The following is a 21,829-nucleotide window of genomic DNA, read 5'->3' on the forward strand; positions in this document are numbered from 1 at the left end:
AAAAAAAAAAAAACCCCACTTACTCTCCCACCGCCCAATAAAAGTTAATAATTAATAATAACAATTAAATAAAGTAAAGTGAGGTCACGGAGAAGAAATGAAGTAGTGCACCAAAGTCAACAGCATACTTGTGAACCAAATTAATTTTGATTGCTTAACAGTTAGACCAGCTTTAGTTCCAAATATCTCGCTCATTTAATTTTGAATGACATCAAATTATTCTATTTTAATGGATATCATTTTTTTTTTTTTAAGTTATCAATATGGCTAAAATGGGTGTGGAAATATCCGAATATTTCTAATAATTTTTAGGTTCTTTTTATTTAAGGCCATCAATTTGGTATATAAATATAAAGGAAATATTTTGAGTTCATTATAAAAATTTTAAATAATTGAAAATTATTTTGTTTGGCTTGGTGGGAGAGAATCTAGATATATAGCCAGAGCAAATACCTATTACATGACAACTATAATAATGTTCTATTTTTGTAAATAGGTTGACTCCCACAATAACCAATCCTCACATATTTAGTTTTAGTTTTGATGTAGATTGAGAATAAAGTTTTGAATAATTCAATAATAGTAATGGTCCCTCGTCAAGTGGTATTAATAGTAATTTTTTTGTTGCAGAGGTGGGGGGGGGGGGGTACCAATATATTATGTTCATGAGTATCATTGCGATATAGAATACTAAGGAAAATTTCAGGTTATGGTCCTTATAGTTGTCTTGACTCTTTTATCCCAAAAAAAGTTGTCTTGCTTGTACACACAATTTACTAATTTTTATTTTTCTTGGCTGTGATTGCATCATTTAATGTGCAAATAATTATTAATTGTAAATAATTAACATATAAATGCATGTTCTTTAGTTGAGGTGCTTGTAGTCTTTTATATATATTTTCTCCTTTGATGTCATATTGATTTAAATGGTTTAGAGTTTAGTTATTCTTCATTTCAAACGTATGATTTAATTTCTACATTTATCTTATTGTAAGTGTTTATGTTTGAAGCTCGCGTAATATGTATTTATGTGATTAAAGTTTGAGTTTAATATTATAAAATGTTGCACTTGTATGAATATGTGAATAGTGTTTCAATTTAGAATTGCGAGAAAAAAAAAATTGTTGCTTTCAGATGATTGCTTGATGATTAAGATTTGAGTTTGAGATTATCACATATTGCACTTGTATAAATATCTAATTAGTGTTTCAATTTGGAATAACAAAGTGTAAAAAGAATGCTGCATTCACATGATTGCTTGACGAGGAATTCAGTTGAAGGGTTATAATAATTATAAAAAAAAGATAGCCAAATGGCTAAATTAAGAGAATCTCTTAATCTACATATTCAAATGGTTGGATGGGAATCATAGAATAATGTCAAAGGTTTTTCGAACTCCATTACAATGTGGTAGAGGGAACCATTGTTTCTCAACTACAAGTAAACATTTTTACCTAATCAACACAATTGGGACTAAACAAATTTTGCACGTCCATTGCCATGCACTTGCAAAGTCAGATGGCAGTAAAAAATAATTTTAAATCAATATTTCTTATAAAAAAGAGAGATTTTTTTTTTATGAGTGTAGAAAACCCTTGTGACTTGAAGATATTCTCCAAAAAAATAATACATGATAAAAAAAATTATGGATAAACATGTGTTAACGAAAAAAATTAGATATCATTTTTTTATTAATTAAGGTATTGACCAACATTATTTCCAGCCGATATTGGCCTAAACCCTAATCGGCCCATGCCAAATCTGATTCTCTTGATTCAATTCGAACTCATTTTGTATAGTCCAAAGAGCCTAAATGCCAATATATCAAAATTTTAAGCTAACCGATTGATCCAAGGTGTTTTTTTTGCCGGGGGGGGGGTGTAAGGGATCCAAGGTGATTATGATTCAATACAACAACAATAATATCCATAATTTTATCCCAAGTTCTCACCTAAATGGAGTCAAATACAAGAATTTAATATGATCATAAAAGTAAAAGAAATACAAATTAAAAGCAGTGCAACAAGAAAATAGAAGAAGAGAAAAAAAATAAGCAGTAAAAATAGAATATTATCCTAGGAACATCCCTTATAAGGGATCAATTACGTGGATCTTTGTTGATCATATCAGAATTTAATCATACTATTTACATATCTTTTCTTACGACTTCGTTAATAGTTATTTTAAGTCTATCCTACCTATTATGCAATTCTCTATATGAATATGATCGCTTTTCCCATAGATCATTGATTCGGAAGTAATACCGGATACAAATAGGTCGGGACTGATTTTGTAAAAAAATGGATGCGTAGGATATATTATTTTGATCCGATCCAGATAGACCGTGACAATCCGGATCCTGATTCCGGGTTATACCCTACCCGGAGGTGACAATATTTCCTTCCCATGAATTTTGAAGCTCACGCTTTCGCGCTTCCCAATGGGGATGGCGTAGCTGAAAAGTGCACAGCTATAAAAGCCCGACTTCAAACAAGAACAGTGACGAGGTTTTTTTTCTAGCATAGACGAGGTGCGCAATGCGCACCGACGTCTTCCTTCAACGAGCTACTTTCAACGAGCTCTCTTCCATGCTCACGTGTAGACGTGGGGAAAAGGGGTGCGTATCACGCAGAGAGCGTTAGTTAGTAGTTCGCGCTTATTTTTATTACAACTTGTTCACCTCTTTCTTCCTCCACGATCAAAGCGTTTTGAAACAAATATATAGGAAAACTCAAGAACGAGAAGGACTTTCGATTGGATTGCTCTGTAGAACCGTCACCGCCATTGTTGTTTATCTGATCATTGCAGTAATTTTCTCTATTTTATTCTACTATTTTTGTTTCTTTCTTGCTTGTTATCAAAGCTCTACTCTGTACAAAATCGATTACGTAAACTTTGCAGGCTAACGATCGGTTTCGGCTCTGGAATACGAATGCGTGACAGCGTTTCATGATCCACAAACCCTCACAATCGCCGCAAACATGTTGTCGTGCTCTGTTCCAATGTCGCTTTTGTCTGTTGAAATCACTGGCATTTGATAAGAATCTGATACGAAGTTCTTTAAATGTCATTCCTGTGTGCTGCTGCTTCTGGTTTTGCTTCTCCTACAGGAATGATCAACTGAGAGGAACTTGTAGTTGCAGAGGTTCTTCGATTGTAATTAGTAGCTATTGATCTTCGCGGATGATTTGAATAGGTGGAGATTGCTAGTGTTTGAGAGATAGTCTAAAGAGTTTGTGTTTTTGGTTCCCTGAGGCTTTTGAGAAATGCCTCATCGAGCGACATACTTCTTCCCGAGGCAATTTCCGGTTGAAGGATATGATCCTGCTGCGTCCAAGCTACTCCTTCCGGATCATGAGAAGAAGATTCCGCAAACGAGCGTCAACACCGAAAATGACGAAAAAGCCTCTAAGCCTGTGAAGGAGGAATCGATTAAAAAGAATCTAACTGCATCGGATCTCTTCCTGGGCAAAAAGCTTAGTTTGGGGAAGCAGTTTTTGGCTTTCGGTGATCGGTTTTTGGATAGGAAAGGATCAGATAGATCGATTCCCTTGAATTCGAGATCTGACGATGAGGACAGTGGACCATTGCTTGAGCCAGATCAGTCGCCTGAGTTGATTGTTAGCCATGACCAGATACTCGGCCGAGATCAGCAGCCTGAGTTGATTGTTAGCCATGACCGGATACTCGGTCGAGATCAGCCGCCTGAGTTGATTGTTAGCCATGACCGGATACTCGATCGAGATCAGCCGCCTGAGTTGATTGTTAGTCGGGACCGGATACTCGGCCGGCAAGCTTCGTCTCGTAGACTGAGTGAGAGTGGTTACGCTGGAAGCCTTTTTTCGGGAACGACGACGGTGGACGAGAATGTGTCGAACGATGCTAAGGATTGGCAACGGTCGACAAGGCAAGAAGAGGAGGATGACAGTTACTACCTACAGCTTTCGCTTGCAGTTCGTCTGTCCTCTCAAGCTTGTTTGGCTGATGAACCGGATTTCTTTCGAGAGTCTCCATTTAAGAGCCGTGCTGGTTCTTCTGATGTTGAAATGGTTTCCTATCGCCTCTGGGTACGTAGAATTTTTTCCTTTCCTGCTTCTTTCCTCACTTCGACGAATAAATCTTTTGTTATGTCGGTTCGGGTTTTGTTATCGTTGTTTCCAACTTTTGAAGCTTCTGGTTTTAGGAACATAAGTCTCTACGTTAGCAATTTTATTGTTGTTTATAGATTCCTGGAAAGGATAGATGGATTTTACAGTAAATATCTGTCGGTTTTAGTGTCATCTCACTGTTGAGTGGACGGATCTTCTGTTTGATGCAGTGGAGATTGACTGGAACTAGTTTAACAATAACTTGAAGTTAAGGTTGGAACACTAGTCTTGACCGTAATGTTTTTCAAAACACGCTTATTTGTGATAATAGTTTTGAAGTTAAAACTTTCTTTGACGTGCTAAGGTCTTCAATGTTCTTCTCGCATCTTTTCTCAGGCGAGTGGATGCTTGTCATACTCGGACAAGATTTCGGATGGTTTTTACAACATTCTGGGGATGAATCCATACCTATGGATGATGTGTAATGATTTGGAGGAAGGGAAGCGGCCGCCACCTTTACTGTCACTTAAATCTATTGATCCTGGTGATTCATCAATGGAGGTGGTACTCGTTGATAGACATGGTGATTTACGCCTTAAAGAGCTTGAAGCCAAGGCACAAGAACTTTACAATGCATCAGAAAACACGTTAATGTTGGTGGAGAAGCTTGGCAAACTAGTTTCTATCTATATGGGGTATCATCCTTTCCATCTTCGTTGGCCTATTACATGAGCTATATTCTACTCTTTGACTGAAATTTATTCCATTGTAACTTGAAGGGGTGCCTTTCCCATAGAGCAAGGTGATCTCCACAGGCATTGGAAAATGGTTAGTAAAAGACTGCAGGATTATCAACGGTGTATTGTGCTCCCCATTGGCAGTCTATCTATGGGTCTTTGTAGGCATCGTGCCATTCTGTTCAAGGTGATGGGCATTCTATTTGATGGATTACCTTTACTATTTTGCATGCTAAATTCATTTATTTGTTTCAGTTTGGCCAATCTATTTACCTGTGCAGAATTGAGTACTGTCATTTCTAGTATAGTAATATACTGAAAATACAAATATTCGTTGGTTGTCGGTTTATTTTTTTGAGTTCGTTCTTGTTGAACATAAAAGTCTCAGTTCTCTGTCTTTGTATTATTGATCCAATTATCTGGCGGGGCTGCAGTTTCTTTTATCAATCAAAAACCTAAATTAGAACCCTTCTGAAGACTAAAGTTGGGTTGGGCTGGTTCAGTCTGGTAGTATTTATTGCAGAACACACAACACACACACATCAGTTCCTCTGTATCTTCATATTGCTGGGAGCTATTTTTTTTTTAAATTGGATTCGAATGTCTGGCCAGGGTGATGGGTATCACATGTGCATGCAACTCAATTAGAAGCATCAAGATAATGCTCAAAATCATCTAAACCAACTTATTAAGAGAACTCTTTCCCTTCATCATGCAGTGAGGTACTCCTGTAATGTCATGAAAAGCTCACTAAATTTGTGTGAAAATAGTGGGTTCTTATCATTGGATATTTGTGCTATAAGATCTGCCTTTATTACCTAATCAGTCCATCTAAACCAATTTATTAAGAGGACTCTATCCTTTCATCATGCAGTGAGGTACTCCTGTAATGTCATGAAGTTCAATAAATTTGTGTGAAAATAGTGGGTTCTTATCATTTAATATTTTTTCTATAAGATCTGCCTTTATTACGTAATCAATCCGTTCTGTTCCCATGTCAAAAGATTTGTTTCTTGGAGTGCGACTTGGAATCGTCATTCCATTATATGTTATGCTAGTTATAACCCATTCGTGTAGTTTGTTCTTGTTTTTAAGACCATATATGTAAATGGTAGGCAGTTTGGTAGTTTTGAGAACTGTTGGGTTTTTTTTTTAATCTTCAACTGGTCACATATTATGGGAGTTTCAGTTTAAAAAAAAAAAAGAGTATTGGTAATGAACACAAAGGTGAGTGCAATAAAGGAGAAAATATTCTGTTTGACTATGCTATACGACCTTCTTCTCTGAACTTGGGAATAAGTGATCGTAAGTATTAGTTCTTTTCAAGTTCCAACCACTGGAGTTCTGATGCATTTTCATCATCTTGCAATTCCTGGACAAGTTTTTGTAAACATTGAAGTTTATTTACATGTTCTTTACTGGTTTTGGTGAATGTTGATACTTGAGAGCAGATTTTTCATTACTTGGTTTGAACGAGAAATTCTATAACATACTATATCATTAGTGTTGTTGGAGAATTTACTAGACCGTCTAGTGTAATTCTATTAATCTATTTTTATTTAATTTTTTCTAAAAAGGGTAGGGTAGCTCATGTTTCTTTTTTTGTGTTCAATTAACAATGAGCACAATGGTTCTGATAGTTATCATTTATGTGGATGTTATATCCTATTGTATGAAAATTCAAATTGCATTCTGCTTGTAGCATTTCAGCATCTGTATATGGCATGTTCAGGGTTTTAGCTCTAAAGTTGATTTGAAACGTTTCTAATGGAAGTTCAAATTATTTAAAAGCTTTATTGGTTTACTTCTGCCAAAAAATTACTTCTCGAAAGAAAGAAAGAATTGGCTGTATCTTCATTGAAACTGGCTCTACCTCCAAAAAGGGTTAAAGGAATGCTAAATTATGTTCTTAGGCATGGATTATTTTGATATAGTAGTTTCGAATTATTGATTGTAATGTAATCGCCATTTTCTATGGGTGAAGTATGTTGATTCATAGATAAGCTGTTGATCCAAGGTTGGTATACTGTTAGAAGCCTGTTTAATGTCTTCTGCAGAGCATCTAATGGATGCCAGTTTTGCATTTACAGAAGTTGGCCGACTACATAGGTTTACCATGCCGGATAGCACGTGGTTGCAAATATTGTGCAGCAGACCATCGGTCTTCATGTCTTGTCAAAGTTGGAGATAATGAGCAGTCATCAAGGTTGGATATTGCTTTTCTTACCCAGCTATTCTTCTGGTACATGAGTCCTGCTTTTCAGTTTCATTCTGGAATATTTTTAGATTTGCTTAGGTTTAAGGCTTAGCACCTGGGGGAGGAATCAATATGAATTTGATGTCTCGACTTCTTCCATAAAAATTTTTATTGTGTTCCAACCAACACAATCTAGGATTTGTAGCGAAGAGAAAAATGATGCAAAATGAAACACGAGAACACATCACAGAGATTTACAAGAAATTTACGTGGTTAGGCTATAAGCCTATGTCCATGGGTGAAGACAACCAGAGGGAGCTTGTACTATCAAAGATCTGAATAGTACACACACAATCTGTTAGATCAAACACCAAGAAACACGAATAAAGGGAGACAATAGATCCGTACGACACAGAGATTTAACGAGGTTCACACACCAGGGTGGTGTGCTACGTCCTCGGGCGAAGAAGAAGATGATTCACTATCCAGAAGAGAGATTACAGCGGCGAGGAAGAACTCGCCCTGAAACCCTAGCTTCGTGAAAACCCTAGAATACAATGACTCTCAACAAGCAACAGTACATTATATATATATATATACTCCAAATAGCGGTTCGACTCATCGGGTCGCGGTCGATCCGGTCTAACCATACCGCCCCCGCACCCCCATACGAGATCAGTGATGGGCTAGGCCCAAGCCCTCTGCTTCCATCACAGATCTCAGAAAATTTCCCATTCGGGTCGCCACCAAAATATGTCGGATCAGGTCAATCTTCAAAACAGGTCAAGAATTCGAGACAAACTTAACACAATCTGTAAACATAGCTTGGGGGCGGACCTCGGTGCAACGATAAGGTTGCTCCATTGCAACCTAGTGGTTGCGGGTTCGAGTTGGGAAACAGCCTCTCTATGAAGCGGGGATAAGGCTGCGTACATTATGACTTCCCCAGACCCTGCAGTGGTAGGACCCTCGTGCATTGGCTGCGCCTTTTTTACTCAGTCTGTAGACAAATGGCCAAAAACCCCAAAAATGTGCACATCACTCTAAACTCCCCCAAGAATCCCATATATTGGATTCAGAGAACCGAAGTTTCCAATTTCCCCAAGACCTACCAGCGGCAGTACCCTGCTAATCATCATGCCAAATAGGAGTAAATGGGATAGATTGTGAGACACAAACTAAACATTAGGAGCTCTGAGATCTGTTTCATCCTCAAGGGTTTGGTGTGTTGTTTGAACTGTCACATAAAGTTGCTTGCATGATGTCAAATAAGTCATTTATTTCCAACATACCATATATCACCTCTTCCAATAAGTCAGGTACACTGGGCATCATTGATGTGTGTGAGACTTTATGTTTCAGGCTTAAAATCAGCATTTTCACGGACGGTAAATGAATTGTAGAGTGCATTTATTTATTTATTATGTAACTGTGTTGTAGACTGTAGAGTGCATTTTTTTTTTTTTTTTAATGCAACATTTATTTCATTTAACAGGGAATATGTAGTTGATCTGGTTGGGCAACCAGGAAATGTTCATGGTCCAGATTCCTCAATCAATGGAGCTTTACTTTCATCAATACCTTCACCATTGCAGTTTTCTAGTCCAAAGGGTCTCCAACAATCTTATATGGATAATGCTTCTTGTAGTCCATTGCTAAAGCCAGAGCACTCATGTTCTTTTCCAGAAAATTCTCCAAATTCAGGTATCATTCACTTTGTATGCCTGAACATCAGATATTAAGTTCTATATTGCTAGTGATTGAAAGATGCATTCGATTGTATGGGATCATCTCTAATTGTGATTCTTGATGTTTGAGTTGGTGGTATGTGATACTGCGGATGCAGATGTCACCTTCGGTTTGTTTTATTTGATTATATAAAACGTCAACTGATAGTTATGTCTCTTTTGTTTTATTTTATTTTATTATAAAAAACATCAACTGATAGTTAGGTCTCATGGTCTATGCTATAAGTAGTCACTGCTTGCGACTACATCTGAGAATAAACATGCATTTGTACATGTCAAAACATGTCTAGATGTATCTCATTTACATGTATATTACGTATTTCCTAGGGAAAAAAAATTGGAATAACACATCTCAGTCACAGACACAGAGGCAGCTAACTAACAGATGCTAACATCTATCCGGGGGGGGGGGGGGGTTGCAAGTTTCCCAGAAAAATAATGCCCTGGGAACTCGCACCATTGTGGTAGCTGTGATTTAGGTTTTTGACGAGCAGCAGTGAAAAGGAAAAAGGTGAATAATTTTGATTTTTTGCTTCTGGATAGACCAGGACTCTGCATCAGTTTTTACTTCTATTATGGAGAGAGAAAAGGGGATTGTGGAGAAACTGTATGGGCTTTACTGGTTTTGGTTCAAAATGGATAATGTTATACTTAGCATGCCTCTCATCTCACAAAATTTTGAGAGAGTAGTAATAGATTCTTGAAGATTTCTTCATTTGCTAAAAATTGAACATATACCTAGTAGTTTAATCTCAGGGGCATTATGAAGTTAATGGCTTCCTAAAATAGCTTGCTGCACAAGCATTTAGAAGTCTTATGTATCTTTCAGCTAAACTTCTGTAAGATTTTGTGATGACAGGCTGAAACATGTCTTGGCATCTAAAGATTTTACTTAAGTATGTGTGTCTGAGATCTGACTATCCTTTTCATCCATGCCTCATAAAGTTTTCCATTTGTTACAATTAGCTTAAAAATGGAGCTTATGCCAAGCTTTATTGGTACTTGTTTTTTACTTGTACTTCAATATATATATGCAACTGAGTGGATGTAGATTGGCAAGGCTAACTATCTTTTCTCCATTTGCAGAAAATATGCTTGCTTTCGATGACAACTATAGAAGTCGTTCCCTTGCACCCTTGCCAAAAGAAGTCCAACCATTGTACGATCATGACCTGTTCGCAAATCCAAAGCCTTCTATGTGCTTCCCAATTGATGATGAGAGTGGAAGGTTGGAGTCACCACTGATGCCTCTGCAGTACAGAGATGATAAGGCCAACTGTTTCCAGAGCAACTCATCAGAAGCTCTAGACGCTGCTCCTGGAATGTCAATGCATGGGCATTCCAGACTTAACAGAGACAAAGATCTTACATATGCAACTTGTAAAGAATCTTTAATTGGAAAACAAAGTCAAGTTATGTGTGGTGCAGTTGAACAATTTAAATTACAGTTATGCAGTCGAATGGAGCTGAGGGAGATCGAGAGCAAACCTGAGAACGGGGTTGGTTTTGCTACTGCTACTGTGCCAAGATATTTGAATATGGAGCCGTCTCTTGCAATGGATTGGCTTGAGATCTCTTGGGATGAATTACAAATAAAGGAGATCATTGGTTCAGGTATTTATTTATTTATTCTTTTTGTTAGTTGGATTTTATAGGTTTCCCTGCTGGGGGATGAATTTGCCAAATCTTACTTTTGCTTTAATTATTCGTGGGAACTTTGTACTTGATATAGTTCTTGCATTTTATTTTGAAGGTTCATTCGGGACGGTGCATCGTGCTGAGTGGCATGGTTCGGTTAGTTCTTTTACATTGTTTTAAGATCAGTTTATAGTCTTATGTTATGCTACAGATTTAATGTTCATTGACAGTGCTAATTTGCGCCCTTTTGAAATTCTGCACTTAGCTAGGGATATTTTGATACATTTGATTCACATACAGCATTTCAGTATTAGGATATTTTATGAGCAGTATATGATATTCATATGAGCCTATTGAATATCCATGGTATGTAATCTGATATTGGTTCTTTTGGTGATAGAAGAATAGTTGCTCCATTCATGAGCCCCTATTCATGCCCACATATACCTTCATCAAGGGAATTTCTATTCCTTGTTGGTCACCTTCGTGGATTCCTATTGAGGTTCATGGGAGACTTATGAAGTCTATAGCTAGTGTTGCAAATGCTTTCCTCTAGAAGCATTTGACTCCTCCTTGCATCCTTCACACTTGGATGGATATAGCTCTGTTGGTGAATGCTGCTCTTGCAATTGGGTGGTTGAGATTACGGGTTAGATGTCTAATGTTCCAGGTGGTAATGATAGTATCTTATACATAAACTGTTGGCTCACTTGTAGGTAAAAATATCAGTTAGCTGTTCGACGATTGGTCGATTAGGAAGCTCTCTCCCTGGTCTCCACCTCGCTAAATGACAGAAAGAAAGCTGGACTCCAGCTCCAGCTCCAGCTTACTTATTGTGGTGTAGCTGGCTATGCGTAACCTTCTTGTTTCCCATTGAAAATCCTTAACATAAATCACTTAGCTAAAGTGGCTAGGTGTATCCCCTAGAATAATGGGAAAGGGTCCCCACTGCTGTAAGCCTGGACATAGTGGGTACTCTGCTTGGTAATGCTTTTCTGAAGTTGGGATGTCGATGTTCTATTCTTCAAAATGTTACCAATCAATTAGTTTATTTCTTATCCACAGCAGGAAATGTGTATCTGGTCTGCTGGTTTGTTCAGGTCACTGAACACTGATTGTGTTTCGCAGTCGGCAGGCAGTCTTCTATTGGTGAGATTAATCTTGGTTGTGGGAGTTGGCTAGTACATCCTCAGAATTTAGTGTAAATGCTTTCTTCAAGAAAGAAATTGTTTTCTAGTTAATTTTAGAATGCAAAAATTATGTTTTAGAACAGATTTTGTCCTGGCTATAGTTTCACTTGCATGATCCTCTATATTTTCATTGTATTCAATATGTATTTCATAAATCATATACTTGAGTTTCCACTTATGTAACCTTCCTTGTTGGGTTTATTAAAGGTTATGGAGATCTCCATGTTCATACAATGAAACTGGTATTTTGGGTGTAGTTAGCATGGGGGCTGAAATTATTTCATTTTGCTTGATTTTGTCCATTTTTGTATGTGTTGCTCATATGCTGACCACCTACTGCAAGTGATGGTGTCCAGATGGTGTCCATGCATGAATTGCACATGAGTCTGTGGTAGCTGTAATCATGTGGCTTGTTCATCTTTACTGAATGCATTAGATCCTCTCTTTAAGATGATTTTTCACTTTCTGATCTGTTTTTCTTGGGTTAATTAAGATACAAACATGCAATGCAGGATGTTGCGGTCAAGGTTCTAAATGTCCAGGATTTTCATGATGATCAGTTGAAGGAGTTCCTGAGAGAGGTATGTGTATGACATAATAGCTTCTTATTGCTGCATATGTCAGAATCATTGTCATCACATCTTTTTATATGTGAAATAATTATTTTTTCACTGTTGAAACCATATTTATTTCTATCATCCACCTGTACATATGATTTTTTTTTGGGCTGCACCGGAAGTTATCACTTAATGGTCTTCATTATGAATGTTCAAATCATCTCAGTATAATCTGCCTAGTTTTAGTTTCATAATCAGTATGAAGGAACCTTTGCAATGGGATGTATTAGTAAATAGTTGGAGGGATGGGATCTTAAATCGATAAGTGTCTACTGCCATACAGTGATGGTTGGTATTGCCAAATTGCTTCATGTCATAGACCTCTAGTTTGTCTTATCATTAGATTCATGCTGCTTTTCTACTGTCTCTGTGTATTTTAAACAATATACTTATATGCTTGGGATCTTGTTCTGCATTTATCCTTGTATTTTGACTTGTATCACTGCAACAAGGCAGTGGTCATATCACTTCCTGATGATGCATTTTATCATGTCAATATAGGCAAATGTGGTAGATTATAATATTTTATGCATTTGAAAAATTCATGTTTATAATGTGTTGTGTTATTTTACTATCATCTTCATCATACTGCTCCATCATGAATTTTATACTATTATGAAGTGGGAGATGAAGATATTGTATTGGTGCTTATGCAATTAGATTCAGAGGATATGTATGATTCTTGTGTTGTATCATTCTCTTTTTGTGGTTGTTCCGTGCAAAAATTCGTGTTTACCTGTCAACTATCTGCCAACCAGTTCTTTAACGTTGTCTATAGGTTGCAATAATGAAACGAATCCGTCATCCTAATGTTGTCCTTTTCATGGGTGCTGTTACAAAGCGTCCAAATCTGTCCATAGTGACTGAATATTTGCCTAGGTAAACAGTTTTACTGTTACAGTGTGGTCACTGAAGAATGTGGGTTAACTGTTCAATCGGTCATGTACCTAACCCCTTTTAAAATCCTGAACTATTGTGAAACAGAGGTAGCCTTTATCGCCTCATACACAGGGCAGCTGCTGGTGAGATCTTGGATAAAAGGAGGCGGTTACGCATGGCACTAGATGTGGTTTGTGTCAGTTAAACTTGATTTGTTTTCAGCTTGGGTCATGTTTACTGTCATATTTACAAGATTTTCTGGATGCAGGCGAAGGGAATCAATTATCTTCATTGCCTAAACCCTCCAATAGTTCACTGGGATCTTAAATCTCCAAATCTCTTGGTTGACAAGAATTGGACAGTGAAGGTAGACCTTTTATTTAACTATTTAAGTACCTTTTCAAAGTTTGTATCGGCTTGCTACATGCTTTACTCATTTTAAATGCAATGGATGTAGGTATGTGATTTTGGATTGTCCAGGTTCAAAGCGAACACTTACATATCATCAAAATCTGTTGCTGGCACAGTGAGTCTCTCTCTCTCACTCTCACGCGCCCTCACATGCACATAAATAAGCACTGGAATTAGAATGCTGAAGCTCATTGGTCAAGATAGATGTGTACTTGTGGTATTCAACATGCATTTATTTGCTTAAGCATCACGGTCAGAGGGGTACCTTCCAATTTTGATCTACTTCCTGCTAATTGTTCCCTAAAAAATAATTTTCTGATGAAACAGGTTATTTGTTTTAGTTGTGTCTTCTCATCTCGTTATTTTACCAATCAAACCACCAGTCCAATGGGGAAAGAAAGGAAAGACAAATGGTTGGTTGGGTATGAGAGTGAGCCAACAGGAATCCTGCTGGCCCTGATACACTATCTGTGTTAGTATGCCATTAGAAAAGCTCTTCTGGTGGTGTAGTTCAGGTATTTAGTTTGAGCACATTCCTATTCTTTCTTGGCCACTTGAGTCTGGTGAGTACATGCCAAGTCTGTCTGCATCTAACAGTGGTTGTATTAAGTTAGTTTCTACCCAACCCTCTCTGGGATGAAGGGGATCTTAATCTTCAATGTCGTCTGGTAGTTTATGAGCCATCAGAAGATATATATATATATATATATATATATAAAATAAATGTCCAATGAATTTAGTGATATGATGTTATGGTGTCTAATATCCAGTTTCCTGCTATCATTGCTTTTTCATCTTAGCCTCAGGATATCTCTAATCAGGGAGCAGATGCCTAATCAGAAAAATCTCTCTCAAGATCACTCAATTGATTAATAGTTCAATTCTTTATGAAATCAGATCTTCATCAATCTCTTGTAGGTTGAAATTTTTCTTTACTGCATCTTATTAGCATGTAATTCTCCTGTTTTCCCTTTCAGCCTGAGTGGATGGCTCCGGAGTTCCTTCGTGGAGAGCCCTCAAATGAGAAATCTGATGTTTATAGTTTTGGAGTGATCTTATGGGAGCTTGTAACTATGCAACAACCTTGGAGTGGACTCAACCCTGTGCAGGTACTGGCTTCTGTTTGAGAAGTGACAAACTATAACATAATGGGGAGTTATATGTGCATTGCGTATAGCAATGCTGCTCACACAGTGATTTATTGACGTTTTGAGGTTTCAGGTGGTTGGAGCTGTGGCTTTTCAGAATAGAAGACTTGTTATCCCACCAAACACCTCCACTATGTTGGTATCACTCATGGAGTCCTGCTGGGCTGAGTAAGAATTCCAGAGACTTATTAATTAGATTATTTTCCTGTTTTTTATTTGCAATGTGGCTTATTCAAGACAATATAGTTCTGTAGCTGTAAGAATATTTATGTAGTGAAAACAAAAACACAGATGGAAAATGTTTATATCTTTCCTCTGTATTTTTTTGACAGTGACCCTACGCAGCGTCCCTCATTCACAAATATTGTTAACTCACTAAAAAAGTTGCTCAAGTCACCCCCGCAGTTGATACAAATGGGAGCCCAGCAAGGAGAACAATGATGAGCTTCACCCTGTCTAGGATTTCCTTTGAAATTGGTGTCACCATGCGCATTTGGAGTTCAGGCTGAAGTCTGAAGTCCAAGTTAACCATGGGTACCCGCTGATCCCAGTGCGTCCGTAACCTCCTATTTTTTTGTTCCTTGCCCAGATTAAAAGTTTGAAGCTTGTTTGGTGGTTTTGCTTATCTGAACCATTTGAAAGGTATAACTAGAGATGTTTCTGTATCTCCAGGTATTTTTGAAGGGAGATCAACTTACACCAGAGGAGCAGTTTTTTTGCTTTCTAATGACGCGAAATAGGACTGGAATGCCGTTGTGATATAACCAGTTGACTTTTTTCTGTTTATCTAGCCTGAAATTGTATCCAAAGCCGATTGTAACCGTAGGTTTTGTATGAACTAAATCTGTATCAACAAGTGCAATTATACAAGTGAAAGTAATAAAAATGTCTTTGTATTCATCCACTGCTACTCGTGGACCCTTTATATGACAACTTCAACAGTCTCTTTTGTATGTCTATATTTTGTAATCAATTTCAGAACTGGACCTAGTAGGGCCAATTGCCAATGGCTACCTGCTCTTACACACAATACCAGGCACCGTGACCTCCTCCCGCTGACTCTTCGTGCTGAAGCTGCCACCTCTAGATTAAGCTAGTGTTCACTTTCAAATTCCTGTTTTGATTGTACTCAAAAACATATGAATCTTATTCTCAAAAGCTCATTTACATCACTTGATGTATCCATACTTTCCTACGGAATACTTTTTTTTTTCTCTGTTCAGATTCTTCCAATAAAGTAAATTTTCACCTCTTCTTCTCTTCTGACTTTTTAAAATGCCTAGGTTATCCCTTAATAGCTCATTTTCATTATTCCACCCCCCACCCGTTTCCCTTTGCTTTCACTTTAAGGCTGTGTTTGGTAGTCAAGAGAAAAAAAGAAAAGAAACTTGGTTTAAGAAATTTTCTTTGTGTTTGACATGTCTTGAATCTTAATCAAAAGAAGATTCAGTTTTTGAATTTCAAAATTTCCCTTAGAAATTGTGAAGTTTTCTTTTACTTAATTTTTTTTTTTTTTTTTCCAAGATAACGACAAAAAAACAATGAGAAAAACATTTTTTTCCTCTTCCATTTAATGTAATTACAAAGTAATACTTTTTTAATTATCTCTCTTCTTTCCTTTATTATTTTTTTTTTTTTTTCTCTTGGCTACCAAACATAGCGTTTAGTTCCCAGAATTTGAATTGAGATGACTTATGTATCATATAATTATAAATAATATATTTTCCTTTTAATGCCTACATCTAATTTTAATGTCTACAGAGACAACCTCAATCATATAGGTATCAGTGCTCATTCTTTGAGATTTCTCACCGAACTAGTGGATTAATATAGCATCAAATTATTGTATTATGCAATTAGATTAAACTAATATGTAGCTAGAAAATGTGTCACAAAATTTTTTAATCTCCATCACATACAACAAATACATATCTTGATAGATTGAGGGTCGTCCTATTTGGAAAATCATGTAAGACATAGTTAAGATCACACTAAAAGGGCGTGTGTTATTGCTTCATCTCATCAAGCTCGTGTGCCAGCTTTAGTTGGCGAGACTTTGGCTATCCATCTAGCTCTCATCTCGGCAAGACGTGCATGTTTCTCTAGGGTAATGGTTGTCTCTGATTGCTTTATTCTCACAAATAGCCTATCAGTTCCTTCTTATTCTTTCCCTTCTATTGTGAGCATAGTGCGGATATTATGTCTCTCAATAAATACTTTTCCCTTGTTTGTTTTTTAACATATTAGTAGAAATTGTAATGGAATAGCCTACTCTTTATCTAAATGAACCTTTCTTTCCCTTTGAGGGTTTTTGGCTACCCTGGTGAGCTTCTAAGCTTTGTATTGGCTGCTTGCTCCCATTTTCTAAATAGAATTCTCCTTGCATAAAAAAAAAATAAATAAATAAATCATCTCAAGTTCTCAACAGATAAAAAAATTAAAAGTTAAGAAAAAAAAAAGCAGTGGGTGTAATTGGATAATTTGGACATGTAAAAAAAAAAATCAAAAGATTTATTTTTGAGGAAAAGAACACTCCATGATCGGGTGCCCTTGTACCCAAATACAAAGGGCAGTAAAATGATGCCTCCACCCTTGTTGATGCCCATGTGCATCCTCTCCCCTCATTGACTCCCTCATTGTGCAAGGGCCGTGGAACCAATGACCATTCTTTTCTCCTTATTTTATTAAGGTAATTAGAAAAATAGTACTCCATAGAAAATTCTAGAAAAATATATGCTAAGTTTAATAGATTAACAAAAATATACCGATAAATGTATTCAATATTTAATATTTTGTTTTTAGAAAGTCAATATGTAATTTATTACCTTAAATATCAGTATATGTATGTCAACTGTCCTCTGAAGTTTCTGACCTTAGTAGGGTCAATTGAGCATGCCCCATGTTGCAACTTATTACACCCAAGGCAAGGTTCCTACCAAAAAATTAGATAATTAACTGGGGAAATTTACTTAAAAGGGAGCACTCGTTCTAGATATAGAGAAGGGACAAGTATCTCAATATTGCATTATCGATACTTGACAAATATCGTATTGGGTAAAATTGTCCAAAAATCAATTTTTTTAATAAGAAAAATAGGGGTAAAACTGTTACGAGCCGGATCAATCCTTATCGATAACCATGAGCACAGAGAGAAGTGGGACCTTTTTTTTTTTTTTTTTTTTTTTTTAAGAAAAGCAATTAGCCAGTGGGGTCTAGAATAAATCCAGGGAAGGTTGAGTGTCCAACCCTCCAACTCCTCCACCTTATCTAGTAATAGAAATACTAGTGTAATAGTAAGTGTGACCCCTATCTGTCTGATATAATGTGGGGAAATTTTGATTTATTGCACGTATATTTATCTGGACGTATATGTGAGAATTCCAGCGTTGGCCTTGTCAAAAAATAAAAAATAAAAATGCTCAAGTTATGCTACTTCAACCACAACATTTAATGATAAAGTTATGCAAATCCAACCATAACATTTAATGATAAACAGGTCCTTCTCTTAATGATCCAAAGTTTGAAATGGATTCACATTTATAGTTTAGTACCTTACAAGTATTTTCTTAGATTTTTTTTGGGTAGAATAAGCAGTAACTTGTTAACTGTAGTGAATTAAGAAGTTTTTTAAGTTTGTAACTTTCTTTTAATCTTCTTTTGTCTTATTTTTAAGAGTTTTTAATATAATTTTTATGTAGAGATGAAGGAAGGTTTTCAAAAAATTGAAATTTATTTAATACAGTATTTATTTGAAATGAAAGGATTTACCTTTATTGGAAAAAAATATTATCTTAAAAGGATAAAAAAGTAAGATTTTTTTCTTAGAGTGAAAAATACAAAAAAAATAAGATTACGACTCCTTAGTTTTCTGACCAGGAAAAAAAATCCTTAATTCACTCTTTTGTTTTATTTATTTATTTATAAGAAATAGATATTAAAATGAAAGCAAAGAAGGAATTTATCTATATTGGTTATAATGTGATTTCATTTTCCCCCTTTCTTATACAGCTTGAGTGTGAAATAATTTGCAACCTAATTTTTTTGTCCTCTAGGTTTACAATACTTTTTCCTTTTGGTGAGGGTGAAACCTTTCATTTTCATCTTTTAAAAATGACAAAATAGTAATCATTTTCATGTAATTTTGATAGTTTCTTTAATTTTATTAAATAACCTTTGGAACAAGATAAAGGAGAAATCAAAAGAAGATTACATATTCTAAATGCATTTGTAGAGATGTTATTTATACAATTCCTACTAAAAAATGCACCTTGATCGAAACAAAACAAAGAAAATGGAATGGAAGATAACTATCACCTAGTCCACGCCGCTCTTAACATTTTATTGTACTTTATAGTGCACAAATTCTAATTTGTATTTATTTTCTTTAATTTAATTTGATTATCATAAATAATTTGTTCTTTTTCCTATTTTTAGTTAAACTTATTTATCCTTAATTAATTCATCTATTTTTTCAATCACATGCATGATTTAAGTGCATGGTATCGAATTGGGAATCCGCCTAGATCGAAGAGTTTTGCCCTTGATTTTCCCTAAAAACTAATTCTTTTTTTGACAATCTTATCCTTGCACGGTATTGTTGCACTAACACGAGATCCACCATGTAATGGAATTGGCATGTAATAGTGATACCAATCCTAATCATAATCCAAGTTGGATACCTAAAACCATGATCACATGTGCTTTCAAAAAATGATCAAGTTCATTCTTGTATGATCCTAATCTATACACATAGAATACAGCCCTAATGTGGATTCTAGCTGGATTCCTTGTGTGTGGATCATGATCATACAAGAACCATTCTCGTACGGAAACTTGATCTACACTCTCGGCTTTCAGTAAAAAATAGTATATCAACTATCAATTATGATAGAAGGAAAAAAGAATTGTCCAAGGGTGTATGGGCATAGGCTTTTGCCCACAGACACAGAGACGAGAGAAATGACGAGTATTAAGGTTGGAATGCCCTCCCTATTGATGTTTTCACTTGCACCCTCGTTGACCCCACATTGATGTAGGAAGCACACTCCATGACAGAGAACTCTTCCCCTTGGTTGAATTGGGCATTAGAATTTAACAAATGACCAATCATACCTAGGGGTGTCAATTCTAAGCCTGCACAGGTAAATTTGACCAAGCCCGACACGTTTATGGCCCAACCTAGACCAGAGCCCAGCACATTTATTAAACGAGAGTTCACGGTGTAGGTAGCTAGCCCGTCGGGCACCCGATCGAACCGACATGTTTATATGCCAGACTTGAACCAACTCATTGTAGCCCAACCTAGCCCGACCACCTTTAATTATATAAAATTCCTATTGTGCCACTACTAGTAAGAAACTAATTAAGCTTTCTTACCTTTTGCTTTGTAGAATGATTTGATTTAATTAAACTTCATCTTATAAGTTGTAATGGTCATAATCCCTTTTTTTCTTTTAAAAAAGAACAATCATAATCTCAACCCACTTAAGAATAGAATTTTAAGGTACGCACGATTAAAGCCCATTTCGAGCCCGTTTAGGCTTAAATAGGTCCGTAGCTTGATTAAAGCCCGATTAAGGCCTGTTTAAGGAAACCCGATTATAAATCATATCATGTCCCCCCAAAACTAGGTCCGTTTACTTAAACGGACGTTCACAGTGCAAGGCTTTCAAATCCCTTAAAGCTAGGCCCGGCCCGACCGGTTGCCACCCCTAATCACACCTCTCCTTTCACAACTAACTTCAACACCTACCACGTAGGAATCAATTTCTGCTCGCCCCCCCTGCAAAGAGCATTAATTTCCTTCTTCAAGACAAATGAAGACATCATCAGATAGAAAAGCTCCAGCGAGCGACAGGGGAAGGAGGAGGTTAGCTCTAGCAGCTAGGTAGCAGTTAAAACGATCGAACAAGCAAGAGAGAGAGGAGATGGTGACGGACGTTCTCATTCAAGTCCTGTTCGTCTTAGTGAGTCTAGGGATGTTCTTGGCGATGCACAATTTCCCCAGACAAGCCCTAGCGAAGCTGCGATTAAGAAATCGAGGTAACGTCCAAGCGAAGCGCCACTTCGTCCAAGGCGCTCAGCTCCTGACTCGAGCTCGATCCGCCCGCAACAAATCCACTTGCGTCTCCCTCGCCAAGGAATCCGTCGACGAGGCTGACAAGGCCCTGCTCCTCGACCCAAAAGACGCCGCCGCTCACATACTGAAAGCCCTAGCACTCGATCTGCAAGGCCACAAATCCTCTGCCCTCAGGTCACTCGACATCGCTCTCTCCCCTCCAGCCGTCAAGACTCTCTCCGATCGCGAGCGAGGGGACGCCCTCTTCAAGCGTGCTGAGTTGCAGTTCGCAGTAAATCGCCGACGCAGAGTTGACTCGGCATTGTCGGACTTAGTCGAGGCGGTGAAGCTTAGCCCAGACAATTCAAAGGCTTTTTGCCTCTTGGGTCAGTGCTACGAGGAGAAGGAGATGACGGAAGAAGCCAAGAAGGCGTACGAGGAGGCCATCAAGATCCAACCCAGTTCGTCAGCCGCCAGTGAGGGTTTAGATCGTCTCGAATCGCGGTAAACGAATTAAAGCCTAAAGGAGGGGGACATTAAAACCAGAGGAACTCGAGAAGATCAACACTTGGAAATTAAAGAGAAAAAAGAGAAAAAAGGTTCAGATTTTCGGTATATTAGTTGAGTATTTCTTTCCAAATTAATGACCTTGAAACTGAAGGAAGAAGAGGATTATAATTTATAAATGGCTTCATTAACTGGTTTCTTCGTGTTATTTAAACCAGTGATCGTTAATTAATTATCCAAAGGGGGAAAAATTAAGTGTTCTTTCTATTTTGCTTTGCAAGAAAAGTAGAACTGAAATGAATGGTTGTAATTTGGGGATTGCATTGTAGCAGTGAAACGATTTCGTTCATGTTTCACCAGTAACCCAAAAAAGAAAAAGTTTAAATAAATAAATAAATAAATAATCATATAATCTGCTATAATTGTGTTGGTAGCTATAACTACATTCATTTCAATTGCCACCAAACCTACATTTAATATTAGGTTCTTTCCAACCCCCTCTCCCCTCCTTCCTCACTCACTCACAAGCATATGCTTCTAAGTATGGATATTGGTAGAGATTGATATCTGATTTATCCAGATCAATTATCAATGAACGAATTAATTTCATG

At 37.0% G+C, this 21,829-nt stretch overlaps 2 protein-coding genes across 3 annotated transcripts; both read left to right on the plus strand.

Annotated features, from left to right (window-relative positions):
* Positions 1–2,651: 2,651 nt before the first annotated feature.
* Positions 2,652–15,553, plus strand: LOC122072917 (serine/threonine-protein kinase CTR1-like). 2 transcript variants are annotated; one of them, XM_042637356.1, is made up of 17 exons: positions 2,652–2,807; positions 2,902–4,067; positions 4,485–4,783; positions 4,868–5,012; positions 6,916–7,031; positions 8,518–8,726; positions 9,857–10,384; positions 10,524–10,564; positions 12,111–12,179; positions 12,994–13,094; positions 13,200–13,284; positions 13,363–13,461; positions 13,552–13,620; positions 14,483–14,614; positions 14,727–14,821; positions 14,986–15,203; positions 15,326–15,553. In XM_042637356.1, the coding sequence occupies exons 2-16, from the start codon at positions 3,267–3,269 to the stop codon at positions 15,092–15,094; spliced, it is 2,898 nt and encodes a 965-aa protein (XP_042493290.1). In that variant the 5' UTR covers positions 2,652–2,807; positions 2,902–3,266; the 3' UTR covers positions 15,095–15,203; positions 15,326–15,553. The 2 variants fall into 2 exon arrangements, with proteins under 2 accessions (XP_042493290.1, XP_042493289.1); XM_042637355.1 differs by having other exon boundaries at positions 2,666–4,067.
* Positions 15,554–20,580: 5,027 nt separating this feature from the next.
* On the plus strand, positions 20,581–21,219 carry LOC122073681 (stress-induced-phosphoprotein 1-like). The gene has a single exon (XM_042638309.1). The coding sequence runs from the start codon at positions 20,581–20,583 to the stop codon at positions 21,217–21,219; it is 639 nt and encodes a 212-aa protein (XP_042494243.1).
* The last annotated feature ends 610 nt before the right edge of the window (positions 21,220–21,829 follow it).

Source organism: Macadamia integrifolia, chromosome 3 (genome assembly GCF_013358625.1).
Source record: "Macadamia integrifolia cultivar HAES 741 chromosome 3, SCU_Mint_v3, whole genome shotgun sequence".
Lineage (NCBI taxonomy): Eukaryota > Viridiplantae > Streptophyta > Magnoliopsida > Proteales > Proteaceae > Macadamia > Macadamia integrifolia.

What these genes read in the sequence shown, in the direction of transcription:
- LOC122072917 (XM_042637356.1), top strand. Translation starts at nt 3,267, where the DNA reads ATGCCTCATCGAGCGACATACTTCTTCCCGAGGCAATTTCCGGTTGAA. An exon ending in GTGACTGAATATTTGCCTAG is followed by an intron (nt 13,095 to 13,199) that starts GTAAACAGTTTT and finishes ATTGTGAAACAG; the next exon opens with AGGTAGCCTTTATCGCCTCA. An exon ending in CAAAATCTGTTGCTGGCACA is followed by an intron (nt 13,621 to 14,482) that starts GTGAGTCTCTCT and finishes TTTCCCTTTCAG; the next exon opens with CCTGAGTGGATGGCTCCGGA.
- LOC122073681 (XM_042638309.1), top strand. Translation starts at nt 20,581, where the DNA reads ATGGTGACGGACGTTCTCATTCAAGTCCTGTTCGTCTTAGTGAGTCTA.